This window comes from Accipiter gentilis, chromosome 6 (genome assembly GCF_929443795.1).
Source record: "Accipiter gentilis chromosome 6, bAccGen1.1, whole genome shotgun sequence".
Taxonomy (NCBI): Eukaryota; Metazoa; Chordata; class Aves; order Accipitriformes; family Accipitridae; genus Astur; species Astur gentilis.
The window spans coordinates 26,776,878-26,799,844 of record NC_064885.1 but is presented as its reverse complement, the minus strand read 5'-3'; the positions used below and the strand labels follow the sequence as shown (position 1 = coordinate 26,799,844).

General features: G+C 36.9%; 1 protein-coding gene across 1 annotated transcript in view; it reads right to left on the bottom strand.

Annotated features, from left to right (window-relative positions):
• Positions 1-22,967, bottom strand: part of FBXO36 (F-box protein 36) — a 33,350-nt gene that overhangs the window by 4,330 nt on the left and 6,053 nt on the right. The window contains 2 exon segments of the mRNA XM_049803202.1: positions 1,108-1,280; positions 8,534-8,630. Coding sequence (XP_049659159.1) covers positions 1,108-1,280; positions 8,534-8,630 — 270 coding nt within the window.

The following is a 22,967-nucleotide window of genomic DNA, read 5'->3' as shown; positions in this document are numbered from 1 at the left end:
AGGCTTCATTCTAGGCTCCTACAGCACCCCTGGGGATAAGAATCAAGTTATTTTTCTCTTTAATATACTTCTCTTCCTATTTTTCATAAGGTAAAGCCCTTTGCTCCCCCTGCTTGAGTTACTGCAGCAGCCTTTTCTCAGGCTCTGACTGGGATAGAAAATGTAATTTTGACACGTTCAGACCCACAAAAATAAGGTTCCTAGATCACAGCTCTGAACATACCATCTTTCCATCCCTTCAGTTACCTGACCCTGCACAGACCAGGAAGTTGGAATAGATGACCTCTGAAATGCTTTTCCAACACAGCCTAAATTATCCTATGACTTTTCTCTTTTTGCACCAACAGATTGGCCCTCATTCTCCTGGGACTTCCAGGCTATCACTCCCTATTTGTTACCCCTCATTCAGCACTGAGAGGCTACCTGTAGCTCCAATCAGCTAATAGTGGCAACTGCTGTTACTCACTCTTTAAAGTTTCAATTCAACGTGTTCATACTATTTCCCATAGTTTCCTGATAGTTGGAAAGAGCTTCCTAGCAAGCAAGCATAATGTCATCTTTCTCTTCCTCCTTTTCTTACAGCTCCTTGCTGCAAGGTCTACAGAAATCTTGAAAACAAAATGTACTTCCCTTGTGTCTTGTCTTTTGTCAAAGACTTAAAATGTAAGCTTCCTAGGAAAGACAATGACTTTTTTGTGCTTTTTTGTGTTAATGAGTCTAGCATAAGGGGATCCTGGTGTGTGGTTGAAGTTTCTAGACATTACAATAATACAAATCATAATGCAAAGCACAGGTTCTACATTTCAAATAGTTAATCCTGGAAGTAGTGCATAACACCCAACCATGGGTTACAATGGAATTATCTGGATCACTGTGTTTATTATATGCAACAAAAGTTTACAGGATAAGCACAGTCTCTCTAACAGCCTTTCCAAGATCTAGCTTCTATTGCACCCATTCAGTTGTTTGTATACAGATGATTAATTTATTGTCTCAAACTTTAAGTAAAGCACACAGGTTGATGATGATATTAAACGTGAGATGAATCAAAACAAACATGCTGCGCAGCTAAGCTAACAATTTTAAAATAGAATTTTTTTTTCTTACCATTTCAAATCTGCGTGGAACTTGAGAAAGCCTGGCAATATCTTCAAGCTCCAGAAAGGAAATGATGTACAGGAGCAATGGGACAGGAAGCCATTCCAGGAAGTCATAGTTACCTCAGCACAGATTGAGGACATGTTCCAGAACCTTGGCACCAAACACTATAGCAATCTGAACTGTGATAAAAAAAACCAAAACCCAAGAGACAACAGATTTGTAAAAGCCTGAAGTTTCTTCCCAATAATCCCACATTATCCAGATACATCTTAAAAAAAAAAAAAATCAGAAAAATCAGCTCAAATTTTTAAAATATTTTCTAGAGAAAATAACGAATCTTATATTGAACATTAGTAATTTATAGTATTTCAATTCATCTCAAGAGTTACTAGTGTCATCCAGGAAGCCTACGTAGTAAAACAAGGCTTTAGTTAAAAAAACTGTACATTGCTTAGTAGACAGCAAACTCTTGTCTCATCTGAGGAACTGAAACTTGTCCAGATCCATTTTGTCCACCTTTCCACACACACATGTATTTATTTACATTAAGACTGTGCTATTTACTCAGGATGTTAGTAAAATAACTGAAAAAAGTACTTCAGTTGTATGCTTTAAGGAAAATAATGATGGTTGTGACATTAAGAGTCCCTGTACTTCTGCTTCTTGTCTTATGTAGGTACAGTTAAACCATTAGAATGAAATTGAAAACAGTTTTCTTCTACAGTGACATGACATTTTTTGCCTCATTCACTTCGTGATCCAGTACAATGGCAAATTCTTTTCTATACATCTGCTACTTCGTGAGCTACTCCCCATCCTGCATTCATACATTCTGTTTCAGTGTCCAACTTGGAACTTGGCCTTTTGAATTTAACACAGTTTCTTCAGATCATTTATCTATTTTATCAAATTGCTTCAATAAAAATACTAGTTCATTATAAAACAGGATCCTGAATTCAATTTGCTACACTTCTAATGAATGGTCAGGGGTAAATTTTGGAGCTGCATGTTGTTTCCTAAGATGTGATGACATGAATGCAGTCATCCAGATTTGTAAAGGACTTTTTGTTTTTTCTTTTCATACAGGGACACAGGGATCAAAATTTAAATTTAAAGCAGAATTGCTATTTTTTTGTATTATGAAATTATTCTAATGCACCTGAAGTGGGGATTTTTGTTGTTGTTGTTTTGGGGATTTTTTGTTTGGTTTGGTTAACCAACCAGAGTCTATCTTCTCATGTATGTTAGTCATAAAAGGAAAGAAAAACAGAATCATAAAAATTGAAACTATACTGACTATACCCAGTAAGTGCATCCAATTTTGATGCAGCAGTTTTCCTTCCAAAATATTTTGTAAGATTAGTTACAAACCTCAAGCTTATATGAATACATTTGAAAGAGCTTTCCAAATTACAAGATTTCACTGTTAAGATGTTAAGATTTTTCTCTTCTCTTTTTGTTCCAAATATTCCTGAGGTAATGATGTAAAAAGAAGCTACCACCTTATCTTCCTTTATGTCATTGCATAGATGGCCCAATACTGTTCAAGCTTTCTTTTATGTTGCTATATAAAACTGCAAGCGCCAACAGTTTGCTGGTAGCTCTCATTTACTTTTTTGCTTTCCAAGCATCTCAGTTCTATATAGTTTGCAATTTTCCTCAAATTCCTTATACAAGTAGAAAAACGATCTACACAGTCAACTAAAAATTGTCTGGCTGATCTAATTCAAGCTGATACGTAAGAATGATCCAAATCTTTGCATACTAGGGATGATGATAATAATGCTTGTAGTCTGCATCTATTTCATGTTGAATGATTAAGCAGGCTACCACATGAATATTTGCTGCTCCTTAATATTTTCTTGAAAATTATCTATTTCTAGAAATAATGTGATCTTGTTTGGCTATTTTAAAATATATTTAACTGTATTTATCTTGCTTTATAAAATGTATCTGCAGCTAATGATGAACTAACTGTGAAAGTATCTTAAACTTCAGGTTTTCTGTGAGATTTTCATCCTATGAGTGCTAGCTACTACTTGATGACTTGTACTATTTGTTCACTTATCCAAAAATGTGAATAGACCTCTATTCTCTTGCCCTACACTATCATCAATTAATTTTCCATCTTTGCAAAACCATAATGAAAATCTAGCCATATACAAAATCTTGCTCTTCCCTCTTGGCTCTATCAAGATTATGCAAAGAAACTAATGATACCTTACTTCACTATCCAAAAAGAAAAGAAAACATTTCAAAACAAACACAGATGTTTACAGCTGTATGATAGTTAATATAAATTTACTAAAATGTTAATGTTTATTATAAAATGTTTATTTCATCAGTTTTCTGTTGGATGCTTCAAATGCCTGTATGGGATACTGACAAAATGTTTCATTTGCAGGGCAGCTATTCTTCCTATGCCCATTAGAAATAATTTAAGCAACTTTTAAAACAAAAAAACCCAAACCAAAACAAAACAAAACCAAAAACAAAAGACACAAACAAACAACCAAATTTTCTCTAAAAATCTCCAACCATGTGAAAACAGATAAAATCTTAGGAATGGGAACTCGGAGATAACAACGGGAAATACTAATACTTAACAAAACATAAGCATTTTGCTGGTAGGGATGTACTACCATGGGTCTGGTGAGGAGTCTTGTATTTGAACCCTCCTTTGGCAAAAAGTTCAGTAAGGATAATGAGAATACTATTCAATTTTATATATTTGTGGGGAATTATAAAAAAAAAATAAAAATCTGTAATAGTTACGAGAACAGCAGCAAAGCTCATTTTAACAGGAGGTGAGAAGGAGGTGTAAAAACATCTGACTGTGTGGAACAGCAAGAGCTACGGACAGAAATAATATCAATATAACAATACAACTTCTCACAAACATAGTAATTTATATTTGTAATACTTCTATTTATGTTAGTATTTTTCTGGAAACAAAATATTTTATTTTAAAATTTTACTAAAAACCAGAGGGAAAACCCCATGTGGTTTCCTATGGGATAGGAAACCTCTGAACCACCAATAACACTTTTCAAGAAAAAGCAGCCAGGTTTTATTTGTAACCTACTGGTTACACAGGATAACAGTAGAAAACTGCATGTTAACAATAATTTAACTATTTGAATCATTGTATCCAGGTAATGTAAAACAGATGTTTTATTGTGACATTATATTAATACCAAATGCCACAGGAAAATCTTACAGTATAAGCAATGAGAAAAAAACCCCAAGCTAAAGTCCTCACCAATATATATACACATATCAAATCTACTTTTATGAGGTAAATAAAAATTTAATTTTAATTAAAAAAAAACCCAAAAAACCACTAAAACTTATTGCTAAAATTCAGCTATAAATTCTGTGTAATTCTTGGCAAAAAAATATAGAAGACTACTTCGTTGAAAGCTCAAGTTTATAAAAATTGATAATTTTCTAAAATTAAAATGTGGTGCAACTATTTGCGTAAACTAATGGAGTGATTATAAACACCTACTGCAAAAAAGCGTAGCATATTTAAAGACTCCCTGAGCAACAGCCAAATTCAACAGGCAGTCCATTTTCTGCTGGTTTGTGATACATTCGTTCCCATTCTAGCAAAAACAAGTAGTACTAACTGAAATTAAAGATTTGTTTTGTTATGGACTGTGAGTGCTGACTGAAACTTTTTCCACGGTTTGTGCATATATCCAGTCATGTGAGCTCAGAATGTGCAGCTTTTCCATCAATGGAGCACTAACAGCAGTCACATGCAATCTCCCTACCCAACTGCCTAAGGAAGTGGTATTATTTCAAGCAAATTGACTTGAAATTGGTCAGTTGCAAAAGTTATGATGGTGTGATGGGTTGACCCTGGCTGGACACCAGGTGCCCACCAAAGCCGTTCTATCACTCGCGCATCCTCAGCTGGACAGGGGAGAGAAAAATATAACAAAAAGCTTGCGGATTGAGATAAGGACAGGAGAGATCATTCACTAATTACTGTCACAGGCAAAACAGACTCAGCTTGGGAAAAATTAACTCAATTTATTACAAATCAACCAGAGTAAGGTAGTGAGAAATAAAACCAAATCTCAGAACATCTTCCCTCTACCCCACCCTTCTTCCCAGGCACAACTTCACTCCTGGATTTCTCCACCAAGCCCCCCCAGCAGCTCAGGGGGACGGGGATGGGGTTTACGGTCATCACACGTTATTTTCTGCTGCTTCAACCCTCCTCAGCGGGAAGGCTCATCACACTCTTCCCCTGCTCCAGCATAGGGTCGCTCCCATGGGAGACAGTCCTCCACGAACTTCTCCAACATGGGTTCTTCCCACAGGCTGCAGTTCTTCATGAGCTGTTCCAGCGTGGGTCCTTTCCACAGGCTGCAGTCCTTCAGGCACAGACTGCTCCGGTGTGGGTCCCCCACAGGGTCACAAGTCCTGCCAGCAAACCTGCTCCAGCGTGGGCTTCTCTCTCCACGGGGCCGCAGGTCCCACCAGGAACCTGCTCCAGCGCCGGTTTCCCACGGGGTCACAGCCTCCTTTGGGAACCCACCTGCTCCGGCGTGGGGTCCTCCCCAGGCTGCAGGTGGAGATCTGCTCCACCGTGGACCTCCCTGGGCTGCAGGGGGACAGCCTGCCTCACCAGGGTCTTCACCACGGGCTGCAGGGGAATCTCTGCTCCGGCGCCTGGAGCATCTCCTCCCCCTCCTTCTTCACTGACCTTGGTGTCCGCAGGGTTGTTTCTCTTACATGTTCTCACTCCTCGCTCCGGTGGCTGTTTCTCCCCGTCTCAACTTTTTTTTCCTTCTTAAAAATGTTATCACAGAGGCGTTACCACCATCGCTGATGGGCTCGGCCTTGGCTGGCGGCGGGTCCGTCTTAGAGCCGGCTGGTCTGGGCTCTCTCTCTCGAACACAGGGGAAGCTTCCAGCAGCTTCTTGCAGAAGCCACCCCTGTAACCCTCCCCCGCTACCAAAACCTTGCCACACAAAACCAGAAACACAAACCTAAACATAGATATGCAGACCACATTAACTCACCAGGGCTAAAAATGTCTTGACTGTGCTGTTGGAAGTGGTAGATTTCAATAAGCAAAGCATAGGAAACACGTTGGTCTTATTTCAGACCCTAAATGAAGATAAAATCAAGTTTCCTCTTGAAAACAGGTATATTGTCTTGAGGAAAGTTTTACCCTTGTATTGGGTTTGCGCGGCAAGGTTTCGGTAGCAGGGGGGTTACAGGGGTGGCTTCTGTGAGAAGCTGCTAGAAGCTTCCCCTATGTCCGACAGAGCCGATGCCAGCCGGCTCCAGGACGCCACCAGCCAAGGGCAAGCCCATCAGCAATAGTGGTAGTGCCTCTGGGATAAGAAGGGAAAAAAAGTTGCGCAGAAACTGCAGCTGGAGAGAGGAGTGAGAACCTGTAAGAGAAACAACCCTGCAGACCCTCAGGTCAGTGAAGAAGGAGGGGGAGGAGATGCTCCAGTGCACCGGAGCAGAGATTCCCCTGCAGCCCGTGGTGAAGACCCTGGTGAGGCAGGCTGTCCCCCTGCAGTCCAGGGAGGTCCACGGTGGAGCAGATCTCCACCTGTAGCCCGTGGAGGACCCCACGCCGGAGCAGGTAGATTCCTGAAGGAGGCTGTGACCCCGTGGGAACCCCGCGCTGGAGCAGGTTCCTGGCAGGACCTACGGATCTGTGGAGAGAGGAGCCTGTGCTGGAGGCTGGAGCAGGTTTTCTGGCAGGACTTGTGACCCTGCCAGAGCAGTCTGTGCCTGAAGGACTGCAGCCTGTGGAAGGGATCCATGCTGGAGCAGTTCATGGAGGACTACAGCCCATGGGAAGGACCCACGTTGGAGAAGTTAGTGGAGGACTGTCTCCCGTGGGAGGGACCCCACACTGGAGCAGGGGAAGAGTGTGAGGAGTCCTGCCCCTGAAGAGGATGAAGCAGCAGAGACAACATGTGATGAACTGATCCCAACCCCCATTCCCCAACCCCCTGTGCCACTGCAGGGGGGTAGGTAGACAATACGGGAGTGAAGCTGTGCCTGGGAAGAAGGCGGCATGGGGGGAAGGTGTTTTAAGATTTGGTTTTATTCCTCATTACCCTAATCTGGTTGATTGGCAATAAATTAAGGTAATTTTCCCCAAGTCGAGTCTGTTTTGCCCATAACAGCAATTGGTTGAGTGATCTCTCCCTGTCCTTATCTTGACCCATGAGCCCTTTGTTGTATTTTCTCTCCCCTGTCCAGCTGAGGCGGGGAGTGATAGAGTGGCTTTGGTGGGCACCTAGCCTCCAGCCAGGGTCAACCCACCAGAACCCTCTCCCCTACCACCTGAGATTCATATACTTCTTGGTAAAGTGACCTCCTCTGCCTAGCTGTAACGAAGATGATGTCTACCAAAGCTGTTGATGAGGAAAACAGGACTTCATTTGGAAATTACATCTTCCAAGTTCATTATAAAAACAGGATAAATACGAAGTCACATCTGTAACTATTTTTTTTTTATGTCTGTACCTAATCAGAATACAAGATTGGCTTATTTAAAAAAAAATAATCTCACCAATGTGAGGTGTTTTGAGTGCTACCTAGTCTCTTGGGCTACAAAAGCCTCAGATCTCAATCCAGTCCCTGCAGGTGCAGTTATGAAGTTCTCCATTTTCAGACCAGGTCATAGCTCAGACCTCAGCTATTCGCTGCAGTTGCTGAATTAACGTGTCTTTGGCTTAGTATTTTCAGGAAACTCTTTCCTCTGAGCCATGATCAACCACATCTTGTGACACGACATCTCTTAAAACTAATAGATTACTGAGAATCAAGATTCTAAGAAGAAGCAGAGCAATAACTACTTGGGACACATAGTCCCATGGAACTTTGGGAAAAAGCATAATTATTTCAGATGTTCTCAGTGGCCAGTCTACCAGGAACAGGTTGGAAGACAGCTCCATAAGTCTACCTTTTGCGATTTATTTAGTGGTGTCTCTGCTGCCTTTCTTTTTCTGGCTGTATGCTCCTAAAGTCATATTGCACTTGCATAATCCCAAGTACCTGTTGCACTTGGTGTTACTTATGTTAAATAAGATTGGGAATCCAGGTGGCTCATGACATGGCCACAAAAACAATTGTGCTGGCACAGACTATTTTAAGGACTAAGTTATTAGCAATAAAAATACTGCTTTCTGGCCTATTTTTGTTCCTAATAACTCTGTCATTGATAGTTTCATTATAAGACAATGTTGCTGGGATTTATCCTATATTTACATTTACTGCCATGTCTTTTTGTTTTTCCAGTATTCATACATTAATTAATGAATTCATACAGAAAAGCCTGTTAGCCAAACAAATTACATCTTTCATGAAAGTTACTACAGATCAATACTGCTAGATTATTCTATTATATGCCAGAGCAAATTTGTAATTATTATTATCATCTTACTATGAAGAGATGAATCATCCTGGGATTCTTTAATTTCCCCAGGTCTTGATTCATGAAATTCATTCCTAAGTGAAATTTTCCACCACCTGAAAATTACCTACAATTGTGGAAGAAGAAAAAGAAAAAAGGAAGAAATTAATATCAACTACCATGAAATAAATACATTGCTAAGATTCAGGAGTCTGGTTGTGTAAATATTACTACATTCCCAAAACAAAGTTATCATAAGAGATCAGACCATGGTCACATTACCAGCGGCCCTACAATATGCTTCAAAGGACAATAAACACCCCATAATGCACCTAGACAAGTGTGAAATGTTTTTACATACAAAGAAAATGTTCTCAACCCGTGTGCAAATTGTTCGTAGAAATTAACACACATTTAATGACATCTCAACTTGCAAAACTATAAATATTCTCCTTTTGTTCTTCATTTAGTCACAAACACAATTCATCAGGCATTAAATTATGTGGTTAAGTAGAAATACCCATTCAAGTGCTCAGGCATTCAAAAGTGGCAGTATTAGAAGTTGAACTGTCATTTTAACATTTTGTTAAAATCAAAACTAATAGGACAGTTCAAAGCTCAGCACGTAGACTGTCTGAAAACTCTGGAAGAGGCTCTTCAGAAGTACACATTCAACCCACATTTTCAGAGTCAGAAAAATAAAAGCAAGCCTGCATTACAAAGCATGCAACTGAGACAAAAGATTAATATGAATAGTAAATTACGTAGCTATGAAATGATGGAGAACAAGTGGCCCTAGCTATCGGTAATTTTCCCAGAGTTCTCTTAAAACATTACACATATGCTTCAATAGTGTGTCAGCTTTTAATATTGACTTCTGTTTTGTTGCTGTCACAGCTCAGTTTACAGGAGAGGAAAGTCGTAATCAGGTCTCTTCCTTCACACAAGTTGTTAGCAAGCCAAAAGTAGGATTCAGTTGTTCTTGTGGGCAAGGTGAAAAAAAAAAGAAAAGAAATCTTTTAATCTTACTAATATTAATCTGTTTTATTTCCCTCCATTTCATTGAGAAAAGTGAGGATTTTACATTGTTTTATGTATAGGTGGATAGAGAGCGATAAAACTGACAAATGAGACTATTACTGCGGTGTACATTTATAAACACTCACACATGTATATAAAGAATACACTCCATAGAGTCTTATTTTTTCTACTGGCATGTAGAAAAGCAAAATTAAAAGCAAGCTTTGAGTTAACTGTCAATAAGCAACAGAAGACTACTCACATATACTGACTGAAGAACACAGAGTTAAATTTACTATTACAATTCTTATATCTGACAACAGTGGTTTACATCTCTCAACATGAAATTTAACTTTAGATCTCTCTGGTATTTCAGTGTCAAAATATAGATTTTAAAGTTGAGAAGAATTAAGTATTTGTAATTCCCAATGAGTTGCATTCACTTTCATAATTCAATTTCAAATTAAAGCTCAGATTCCAGACGATCTGCTAAGGCAGGCCCACACCAATCACTTCTGTATTTTTCGAGTCTTGCTTGTATCCTGTTGATATCTCACATACAGTAACAGTAAATAAGTTTGAATAAAGGCTTAACATCTACATTTCAATGTCAAATGTAGACAGCTAAAATTTATCATTTTGATGTTTATTGTGGCTAATGTATCATTATAGGGGGTAGCCGGGATGACTAAATAATTTCTGATAGCATACATACAAAATAGCTTCAATTAACTCTCAGACATATCCACAATACTCTGTAAAATAACCCTTATTATGCGAATAAAAGAAAAAACATCCTCCTCAGTTGCATAAGTTCATCCTATTTTATGATGTCACACACTATCCTTATTCCTTTGCAGTGAAACAGTTGCCTCTTTGAGGGCAAAACCCCCCCATTCATCTAGTCTGCATTCTAGAATTTAATATATGAAAAATAAATTACACCACTGAAACATTTTATAATAGCAGAATTAACATTTCTGTAATGTACATGCACAGTATAGACCACCATGTTGCTAAAATAACACCACTTAATATACTAGTGGTAATATGAGTATTCAGTGCAAAAGAGATTATAAACCACTTGTCATTCTGTTTCAGTGATGATCTCACTACCTGGGAAGGCTGTAAAACTAGTATGTTTGTAGCCCACCATGGTGATAATAGGGCAGTGAATGCTGTACTGTACTGTACTTCCAAAAGCTCTTTTTATCTCTAGCAATGTAGGGAGAATCAGCACGTAAGGCTACTTCCATTCTTATTTGTGGAAAACATGAGGCAAGAATAAGGTCAGAACAAAACTGATATGCAAATGGAGAAAGAAAAGACATCTTTCTACATGTTCCTCAGCTTGCATACCCTTCAAAATGGTATGCAAGAATACAGTGTATTATAGCGAAAAAAAATCATTGTTAAAGGAGAAAAGAAACCTGGTTAATATGCATATGTGTGTATAGACTCTTAAATAAGATTTTATCTTTATACAATCCGACCAACCCTAAAATGGAACACTAAGTCAATACTCTACAAATTAAATACTTCCGTCCTATTTTTAGAGCAATTACAGTAGATGTTTTAGTTATAAAAAGTTACTTTCTTGTAGTATTGTTGTACAATTATAAATTACAAAGTATTTTAATGCTAATTTAAAAAACTTCAAAAAATTACAGAAATACATATTTCAATAATCTCTCCCCTTCTTAACTGCTATACTAGGAAGCACACTACAACAGAACTATCTGCCAGAATGGGAAGATCAGGCCAACACACAGAGGCACAGGAAAAGTAAAATATTCAAGTAATTTAATATAAATACCACTGTGTGCTTTCTAAACATTATTCTTTGATTTACAAACTGTCAATAGCACTATTCCATTTAAAAACTTCTCTCTGTACAAATACCCAGGACAAACTACAGTTACCTCCGTAATTTGTTAGCACATTGTTATTTCAAAGAAAAATACAGATTTTGTAATACCTATACTTTTTGCATAGATTAAAAAGATGAAGAATGGAAAGTATTATAAGTGCATCCTGGTTACCATGGACACATTTCATTCTCGATGTTATTTGGAAGTACAAGTGTTAAAGCAATTCACTACTACATTGCTTACTCCATTGGCATTTCTTCATGAAAGAGGAGAGAAGAGGAAAGGATGAGCAGAACCTAATCGAAACAGCAGCAACCACCCAAGGCTTTGGATAAAAAGTCATAGCTAAATTTTAAACAAATAAACCAACTAAAATATTTAAGTGAAAATTAGCAACAAATAAACTATTTAGGAAGTATCTATTGTCAAAATTAATCTGGACTGTAGATTACCAGAAGCATAGTACTATTCACTACTACTCACATTGTATGACAAAATAATATTTGAAGTTTGTCATTTGGTGAGCCATCTTTTAAGGATGGAGGGCTCAACCTTCCCTTAATCTATTTCGGAAGTTATAGAACTAGGAGACAAGTCTCACATTACAGACTCATACTGTATAATGAGAAACCTCTGGGGAAAGCTGAAGAAAGATGGTGTGAATTGTGAAGCCCTGTTATAATGGCTATTTCCTTCTCCAATACACATTTTTAGGATTTCAAATTTCTCCAGACTCAGCTTTCTGCTTTGCTTAAAACTAGTAACTCAAAATACAATTTCTCAGATTACAGGTTATTTGGAGATTAATTTTCCCTATTTTCTCTCAAGCTGTTCTACTTTAAATAGTTAAACATTCATTGGAGGAGGAAGGTGATGCCGGAATCTAGAAAACAGTGCTTGCTGAGATTTAGGAGATCTAGATTCAAATATTTTCCTCTGCCCCAGGTGAATGGCCTAAGTCCCCAGTCTTTCTTTTTGGCCTTGGATTTGTCACCGCAGTCCAAGCTCTCACTCCCCTGTGCAGTGAAGGAGCCATTATGCCTTCTACTGAAAAAAAACAGTGACATTCTCAGTTAGTCTTAGAGACTTTACCTGTACTAAATCCCTTCTCCCAGGCTGTTTAATCCCATATTCTATTACTTTTCCACAGATTTAAAAAAAAAATATAAAAAATCTCTGCTTTTGGCTGGGTTTTGTGGATTGGAGGAGACTATAAAAATTTATGTTGCCTTACTATTTGATTTTTAAATTGGAGTATTCAAATGCTTCTGTCCCTCATTTTATCTCATTTTCTCTTGCAGATTATTGTTGCATTTTTGCTGCAATATCAAATAAATTATTATTTTTGAAGCATTCAATTTTCATGCACCTCAGTATAGAAATCACCCATTTCACCCTCACATAAATAATTACAAAATAAAAGTGGAATAAATATCAACATTACTGAAACATCTTCAAGGAGATAGCTTTAGAAATATCTTATAGTTATGATCTGTATACCTAAATATCTTTCAGTTTATTGATCGTTTGAAGCCAGTATCAGCTAATCTCTTGCCTAAGAGTTTGTAAACCTAAGCTGAATTTCCAAGGCATGAAGAAGTCAAACACCCTCACTAGATATATAATTTTTTTAAAATTCTGAAATTAATTAGCAGTGAAAACTACCAGCTTACCTGCCTCCTTCACCTTCCCAGTCCCTGTTAGTATAGATGCAATTTTACTTATGAAAAAGCACTCCTCCTGTCATAGCTTTTTCTACTCTTATTCTAACATAGCCGCATCTAATTGAGAAGCTGATACTATAGTACTGTAAAGCTTTTCAAAGAGTTGCAGCTACATCCACACTACACCTTTGACTGCATAAGTAATAAAGGAAAATTTGAATAGAACAATAGAAATCTTTAGGTTTAGACAAAGCTATGCTTATTTTGCAAGTGAATGAAGCTTAGGCTTCTAGGTCACTTTAAAAAATGCAAAATAGGCACCTTAAAAATTTACTCACTTTTCACCAAGATGAGGCAACCATGTATTATATCCAAACTATAGAACCAAGTAGCACCAACAATGCATAGGTATTTGCAAAAGAACTAAAATAAAATGCTACATAAATATATAAAGAGCTAGACTGAGGCTATCCTTATGCATTGACACTGATGCAGCTAAAGCAAATGCCATTTTGATCCCTCTGGGATAAGCTGTTGAAGAACAGTAACACAAATGAGAAGTTTCATGCAAGGCTACTAATGGCATATTGTGATTAACTTAAAAGCAAGAATGCAGATCTTGTGGAACTGAAGAATCTGTTAAGTCTCCTTTTTTTCTCCTGCCCCCAAAACCAACTGGATTCTTGGCAATGAAAAGACACCTTTGTTTCAATAAATATTCCCACTGTGCCTTCACACAGCATAACAAGGAACATATAGGTATCTCACAAGATGTTGTGAAACAGTTAAAGAAATGGATAGTTACAGAAATTACATTTAACAAATATTACAGAAGATTCATACCATGATCTTGGCACAGTTACATAGCAACGTTTTTTGTAATAATTTCCTCACTGTCTCTACACAAAAGAAAATGGCACTCTCATGTTTAAGTTCATTAGTGATGGCTACACAAAAATTAAAAAGCTCTTTCATATCCATTGTTTGCAATAAGCTTTTTTTTGCAGCACGACCTAAGCCCTGCAATCAGAGAGGCATCTTTTGCCAGTTTTATGAAATTCCACCAGCATCTCAATCTGTTAACACTGAGGCTTCTCTCTTGTGGCCTACTAGATTTTTCAGAGCCTTGCTATCATGTTGTATGGAGCTTTCTGGCAAATATGATCACCTGAGGACACCTACCTGAAAATCCAAACTTTTGGCCAACCCTATAATAAGTATGGAAATAAGGTGAATGTTCAGCTGGCTATTTCAGTCCTTTGTAAATATAAAAAAATGGATAAGAGCCAGCAGAGGATGAGGATGGATGGCCTACTGTACACCATCATTATCTCACAGCCTTGAGCTTGACCTAGAGTGTAAAAAGAAGAATTCACAAGGAATTCACTATCCGTCAGGACAAACAGTTATTTCCAGCTTCCGTATTCCATTTAAGAGTGAGATTTAAAAAACAAAACCCAAAAAACCCTCTTAATATATGTTTTTAAGTCTGCCTTATTTTGGAGATTTTGGGTTGCTGTAATAAACATCAGAGCTGAAAAGCAGTTGTAATCACTCATTGCTATTGAAGATGGGTATCTTCCATCTTCTAAGCAACAACAGAAAAACAGCTTAATTCTATAACTGGGCTTTAAGATCATAAACATGAGTAGCTTAATAGAAGACAAATGCTTCAAAACTACTGCTAAAATACTTACCTAAACATTTTATCTAAAGTGAAAAATACTGTTTGCATTAAACTCTTAGCTCCACATCATACAACTTCACCAGTACTATCTTGAAAGTGATTAAGGCTCCTATCAGATTAAATAATTTGTTCATTTACCAATGAAAAACAGAATAATAGAAGACTCCTTATAACACATTGTGGCTTTAGATCCATCTCCTTAACCTGATCATTCTGCTATTACAGAGTTTAAAAGATGAGTTATGTTTTAATGGACATACTGGTGAGTCTTGTAAGATGTTCAAAACAAAAACAATACTGTATGAGACAGGTAGAAGGACACTATTAAGAAGTGTAAATCAATACAGTAATATTTAACTCTGCCTCTCCCAATGGATATTGCTGTGCAAATAGTTGTAACTGAAGAGGATAAAATACAGTACATTAAACAACCTAACCAGCAAGACCATTCTCCCTCCCAATTACACCACATCAATAGAAAGATTTAATATGTTCACCCATTAAAGTAAGTCTCCAACTGTGCTAGGCTAGTGAGCCCACAAGCTTTTATTGCTGCTATACAGTCACTTCTTAAATATTCTTTTACTTTCTGACCGGCTACTCAGGGACAATGTTCCACCTGTCCTCTCACTAATTATGTAGTATCAGCACTGTTACTTGTATATATTTGTGCCTCCCACCATTTATAACAGGTTTCTATTTAAAAAAAAATAAATCAGCAGTCTAAAGTTTTAGATAGTGAAGACAAGTGTACACAAATATTTGCATAAGAAAAGTAGTTCTTATAACTTAGCAGCAATTTGAAGAGAAGACTCGTTTATCTGGATCAAATGACCATCTTCACAGTTCACTGTTATTTCTTCTTGATATACTGAAATTCACATGTAATAAAACTCCTCAGTTTATTGAAGCATATAGAATACATTTGAGTTAAGATCAGAACATTTATAATGCACTTAAGACCTACTTAAATTACTTTTAGAGTAAATCACAAGGCAGTGAGGAATAGTCACATAATGCTGTTAAGGTACAACACATGAATAGCAGACCTGCATGTTTCTTTGGAAAGACCTAGAAAATAATAATGCCTCTTTAGCCTTTACAGCTTGCAGAACATAACAAACCAACGGTGCTACTTCCATTGCAACTGTTTTCTTTAACAAACATCCAGTGGTCATAATTACAAACTCCACAAACTACTTCATAACTACTACAATATATAGCACATTTCCTACAGCCTTGGAGAAAGATGGATTCAGGAAGGATTGTGTGATTTGAAGTTTTTAATCATACAGAGAGATGGAAGTACAGAAGTAAACAGAGTTGATTGTTATGATTGCTTTGACTTCTTTTTTCTTTCTTTTTTTTTTAAAGACTTTATTTTTCTGCTTGATTTAGAACATTTGCAATTAAAGCTGTTACTTTGCTATGATTGGCCAAAGGAGATTATTTTGAGAGTCTTGATTTGGTTAATATGCAAGAATGTAAACAATGTTTGTTAGCAAATGCAGCCTGGCAGAATGAACTACACTGGTTTCAAGGAGGGTGAGGGTGTGTGTGTGTGTGTGAAATAATACTTGTGTACCTCAAAATTGCTGGCAGGTTTTGACCTGCTCCATTGAATATGAAGGCAAAATGGACTATGAACAGGGTGCAGTTAATGAAGCCTTCATTTATTTAAGGTTCTCAGAAGTCTTTGAAGGAAAACTTTCTAAGAGTAAGAAGAAAAAATGAACCACATCTGGGTGCAACAGTGCAAGAGTTCAAACTGCAATTAAACTAAACCCATGCACTGGTGCCGTTCCACGTTTCAGGCATGCACAGTATGAAATCAAATAGGTACTAGTTGCTGCCTGTTATGTCTGTGAAATTGGATTCTTTTTACTCTTCTGGCAAATTATTACCTTTTTTCCAAATTTAAAGCAGGACTTGCGATACCCATGCTTCATTTGAAAATTGCTACAAAATTCTATGCTTACATTTGCTATAGTACAGGAAGTTACACAAATTACTATTTTGTCTACACTGATAGGATCACATCTATACAGAATAGTAATTTCCTTCTGGTTTGCACTCATGAGGAAAAAAAAAATTAGATGTCTCTGGCATTTATTAGACATAGTCCATTTTTCAACCTTTCTATGGGATGTCCAGTTCAGATAAACCAAAGAGTCTGAAGTGCCAAACTTAATATGCTGTGCTAAAGAAACTGTTCTACAAGAAAAATAAAAAGTTCTCTCAGACCATCAGGTTGAAGTTTCAGACAACAGTGTGTACTTGCAAGTTTGTACAGATTCTTCTCAGGATCACAATAGCCATCATGTAAGCCCACATACTTCCCTCCCCTACATCTGCTTTGGTTTTGGAGAAAGAAAACCAAACTATTAATAGCAAGAAAAGATAAAACAATTTAGTTACCAAACAAAAATAAAACAGTGACTGCAGTAGAGTACAGCTGTAAAGACAATGGCATATGGAAAGAAAGATGACTTCCTGGTGTCAATGCAAACTGTTCCGTGACTTGCTATTAACAAATATTTCAAGTGCATGGAGAAGAGGAGAAAAGAAACGTCACAATTCCAAAATTTCATATGTAGCAACTACAAAGCTATTAATTTTTCTCCCACTTCACTCATACTCAGAAACATGAACCCCCTTAAACTAAGGGATTAGTTCTGTGCATGCGTGCATGCGCATGACTACCAAAGGCTTCCACTGAAAGTATTTGAAAAATATTTTAGTAAAATACAGGAGGAAGATGGAATAAAAAGCTTGGAAAAAATAATTATCTTTTCCTTTGGGGAATGCAGTAGTTACGTTTGAGCAAGAAAACTGCTGCCTCGCCCTCCCTCTCTTCCCTTCCTCTCAGTTACATGCCAGGTTTATTCCTATATTAGTATCTTTCCATATTGGTTTTCCCAGAGCTTGCGGGGGGAGGGGGGGGATAAATAAAAAGGCAAGAAAATAAGCAAAAAAAAAATAGCTAAAGGTCTTTATCATAGGTGCTTTGCAGCCTAAGTTCTACCTTTATACAGACTTGTGCACACAGATCAGAGGAAACAATACAAGAGCAGAAGAATGAGAGACAATACAGAAGGGATGGGGGTATGTGCTGAGGGGAAAGCAACACTATCAGAGGGAATAAAAAATTACTCTTGAGGATCAGAGTCTTCAATTATGAGCATGATACTTGCCATTTATTAACATGATTAAACAGGCAGACCTAGATAAGACTGCCACAAAGAGATTATTCCACTATTTAACAGAACAAAGGATGCTAGCTAAGTGCAAGACATAACATTCCTTTCTATATGGATAAGACACTGGTAGGTTTCATCTGAAACTATTTCTTTTAGTTTCGTCCTCCTTACTTCAGTTTCAAGGTCTCCTTGTTACAATTTCAGGTCTTAAAATTTCTTCTGTTTGTTTTTTTTTTCTTTCTTCTTCATTAGAGTATAGAGTAAAAAACCCCAAACAGTCAGACTCCCTGCTATGTGTATAAAAAGTCCTAAAGTATTACAGATTAAGTCTGAGTTCCATCATCCCACTGCTCCCTTCTTGGATATTTCTTATTATCCTGATTTGTATATATCTGCAACTAGTTTAAATCTAGTATCTGCTGAAAACTGTTTTCCTATATTCTTACATGGTCAGCTCACTTTCAGCACTGACATCTCAATTTTGAGAAATGTCTATTGCGCTGGCCCCTAAAATCTCATCACACTTTTTAAGAACAGACTAACACTCTCAATGAGTTTTTCAAGTTCCCTTGCAGTATATTTACAGCTTTAATTTCACCTGATCAAATGACAGGAACACTAAAGAACCCATCACGTTGTGCAGGTATTCAATATACTTGATTCCTACCTGTATCTCCAGTTTTCAGAAAAATCTGTGGTGACAAGTATGCCCTCTTTCTCAGTACTACAGGTAGCATGCTCTCTGAAAAGGTGTGTTTTTTTTCTTTCTGTTTCTTCAAACACTAGTTTTGTCCAGGTCAAGTTTAATTCCTGGTTTTACATTAAACTTAACACTTGTTACCTCTAGGTTTTAGTCTCACTGTAAACTGCACAGGAGGGAACAACTCCACAATTCAGCTGTAGCACCAACTTAGTGAATACTGAAATCTATCCTTTCATTATCAGTTGTCATAATCATTTGATGTGCATGTATATTAAAAACATACGTTGAATTTTCTGTCACAAGTATCTACTTGCTCTTTTGATGCTTTCCAGCTAAAGAGCTTCTCTTGCCTGCAATCCCCATCTGTTGTCATTCCTTTTACTCTATTGTTCACAATCATCCTCTAGCTTCAGACACTCTCTCCTAGGCTTCTGGTTCTACCATATAATTTTGCCTTTTTCGACAAATGATTTTAATCAGTTTGCTGTGCACTAATGTTCTTTCTTCTAGTTACTACACTGCTCCAGATAATTTGTCTCATTCAGGTTTCATCCAAAAAATGACATTTACACTGGTTGCACCCAGTGCACAATTTTAATCTAATTTAGCAAAGTCCATCCAAAAGCTGCAGGCACTTTTACTTTGGTTTAATTTAGGCTTATTTCAATTTAACACAAACTGATTTAGTTTATACCCAATCAAAATCAAGTAAATCTTTACAATAAGCATCCATAGAGCAGTTTAGACTAGCTGTCATCATTTAACCCCGGCCAGCAACTAAGCAAGACACAGCTGCTCACTCACTCATCCAGTGGGATGGGGAAAGAATCATAAGGAAAAACATAAAACTCGTAGGCTGAGATAAGAACAGTTTAATAGAACAGAAAGGAAGAAAATAATAATAACAACAGTAATAATAACATGACAATACTAATAAAAGGATTGGAATATACAAAACAAGTGATGCACAATGCTATTGCTCACCACTTGCCAACTGATGTCCAGTTAGTTCCCGAGCAGCGATCCCCCACAGGCCAACTCCCCCCAGCTTATATACTGGGCATGACATCACATGCTATGGAATACCCTGTTGGCCAGTTTGGGTCAGCCGCCCTGGCTGTGTCCCCTCCCAACTTCTCATGCCCCTCCAGCCTCCTTGCTGGCTGGGCATGAGAAGCTGCAAAATCCTTGACTTAGTATAACCACTACTTAGCAACAACTGAAAACATCAGTGTGTTATCAACATTCTTCTCATACTGAATCCAAGACATAACACTATACTGGCTACTAGAAAGCAAATTAACTCTATCCCAGCCAAAACCAGGACACCAGCTTTAAGAAGTTTGTTTAAAAACAAACTTTAAATTACACTGGTGCATCTTCAGATAAGACCTTTCATAGCCTAGCATACCTTGAGATAAAAATCCTGATCCTTTTCTAGCTTTGCCTTCTACTCTTCTTCTTCCTTCCCTTGAACAGACTACTGAGTGCATTTAATTGATTTTTGATAAATGAACAAAGTATAAAATATATGGTACACCTAGTCAAGTAAACATATCTGATGGTTCTTCATGATGAATGCTGCTGTGTATGTCAAAAATAAGAAAATTGCTCTTAGTTAAAGGCAACAGAAAAGAAGAAATAATTATTTTCCTAACTTGAAGCAGGAAGAAGGGAAACAAGACAACAGATAGGAACACAAACTTACCTTTGGTAACACAAAAGCAGAATTACTCCTGAGGTTTCCCAAGACAGAGAGCAACACGGATAAGGGACGTACTACCTAAAGTAAGGCAAGTGAAGAATATAACTAAATCTTTCTCTGGAAGAACAAGCACTGACAATAATGATCGTGTAAACAACAGACACTCAGGTACCTTAGGAAACATTTACTTAATTAAGCAGAAGACACTGGTGATAGCTTACCTTGAGAAACTATTACACCTTCATGACCTGAAAATCATTCTTGGCAGGTAGAACTAGATGGAGCATGATACCTTTGAAGAAAGCCACAAATATTAAAGCATGCATAAAACTTAAAATAAAATAGGAGTTAAACCATTGTAATTCAGTGTGATACTGCTGTCTGCATACTAAAGACTAGTTATAAGTGGACAAAACCCAGCCTAGACAAAAGAAAAAATTCCTCTCTAGGCTACCAGTTGATACAGAAAACTAGATTAATAGCAAATAATGCTAACAGAGAATTAACTAAAATTACTTTATTATCTTTAACATACCTAATTGAAATTGATATGAGAATATTCCAATGCATCTTCAAATAACAGCTCAACCACTATTGAAAAAGGAATTTTATAAGTCCACATGACAGTACTGAATTATTGTAGGGTCACACACAACTGAAATTCACAAGTAATAACCACTGAAGGACTCCGTATCAGTTATATCTCTGATTTCAAATTCATAAATGAATGTTTCACAGGGTTACACATTTAGTAATGTTCATGGGGAAAAAAAATCAAAATAACCCAAACCATGAGAGAATTGAGTCTTCTGGGAAGGAAAAGCCCCACCACTTACATTGCTGTATGTGATGCCTTCTGCAGAGAAACCTTGATCCACCAGTAAGGAAAGCCCTGAAATGACAATGTTGCTACTGCAACACATCACAAATGGCATTTCATTTGTTAGAAGTCCAAATTTTCCTATGTCAGTTGGGTTCTTGTGCTGGATTACATCTTCAATGTTGCAGCATGACCAAAGAATCCCCAAATCTTCCTCAAACTGTTATGGATAAGTTTTAGCAACTGCATACATCCAGAGGTGGTGCATTACGGATGAAGTGAGAGATACTATCAGGCATCCAAACTATAACACAATATCACAACACTGCCAAACCAACATATTTTAGCTTTGGACAGAAATACCTGACAACAATATTCATGGTTTTCCAATACAGCATTATTTCCCCAGAGAAGCTATTTCCATTTTCCAAACAGCTCTGCTGTTTACTTAGATTTCTGAATTAGAGACAGCAAAAAAGCAAAGGAGATTTCCCTACGTATTTTAGGCATAACAAACATTCTCCTGATAATAATTGCTTAATACTGTGTGATACCATTACCATTAAAGTGTTCAATTATTTTGAAAATACACTTTTTCAGTATAACAGAGCATTTCCTGAGCTGGAACAAAATGGCTTCCTTCTCCTGAAGTCAACAAACTATGCTTGAAACAATTCTGATTTAAAACAACAAGAAGTTGCTAGTTTTATGCAATTCAAGTCCTCTATGCAAATAGCTCATAACAATACTATCATTTTTTAAAATCCCCTTTAGAGAAATTTCTGCGCTCTTTTTGTTTGTTAAGAATTCAAAATTCTCCATTTGAAATGTCAAAGAAGAGACCTGAATAGAATTGGTCCAGCTAGGCAATAACTGGTATGGCATCCTTCAGGTTTCAAATGCAAATAAAATAGTATGACTTTGAAAAAGGTTCACCTCCCACAGATCTATACTTAAAAATCAGACGTATCTTGCAAAAAAAAGTTTCATATAACATGAAATTAATTTCAGCTTAATTACTATAACATCTGTCAATTATTTTTTTTTTCTCCAATCCCTCTGGCTTAAGCTCTTCAAATGGCATCTTTTGTCAGTCAAATAGGTTATACATCAAGTGTCATGATTAAGACTTAAAAACAAGCCCAAGATACAAAGGCAACACTTAGTTAACTTTACAGTATCATTTTTCAAAATGGAGGAACTATCCTTGCAGGTTTCAATAGAGCCTGAAGGTACTCACAACTGAAAACCAAACAACCCACAACCAGTAAAACAGTCACTTATTAATGCCTCATAAAATAAAAATTTTATTGAAAATGCTAAGTTTTGTTTTTTTGTTTTTTTTTTTTTTTTTTTTTAATTTAGGATTTATAGAGATCTGACATGGAATCAAGTTGTTTATTGGAAAGGGATTTCTTTTTTTTTTTTTTTAATGTTTTTTAAGATTTAAGTGCTGTAGGTTCAGAAGTTTTTCTTACACCTAAAAAAGCCAGAAAAAAACCTTATTTTTCAAATTAAAATAATGAATTACAGGATCTTTTAAGAAAATATTGTAGTTCTCGGTATCCAAAATAATATGCTGTGCTCAGAATATATCGATTTAATCAGAAACTGACTGAAGATATAGAAGTGAACACTAAACAATAGGAGCAATGATGGGTAAAGAACAAGAACAGTCATCAGAACTGTTTGCCTAGTCACTTACATTATTTGCTCATCTATATGTCCTGTACATATTTGTTAGAGAATCTAGCTGCTGATCTCTGACAAAACATACAATTCTGCAGTTATGTA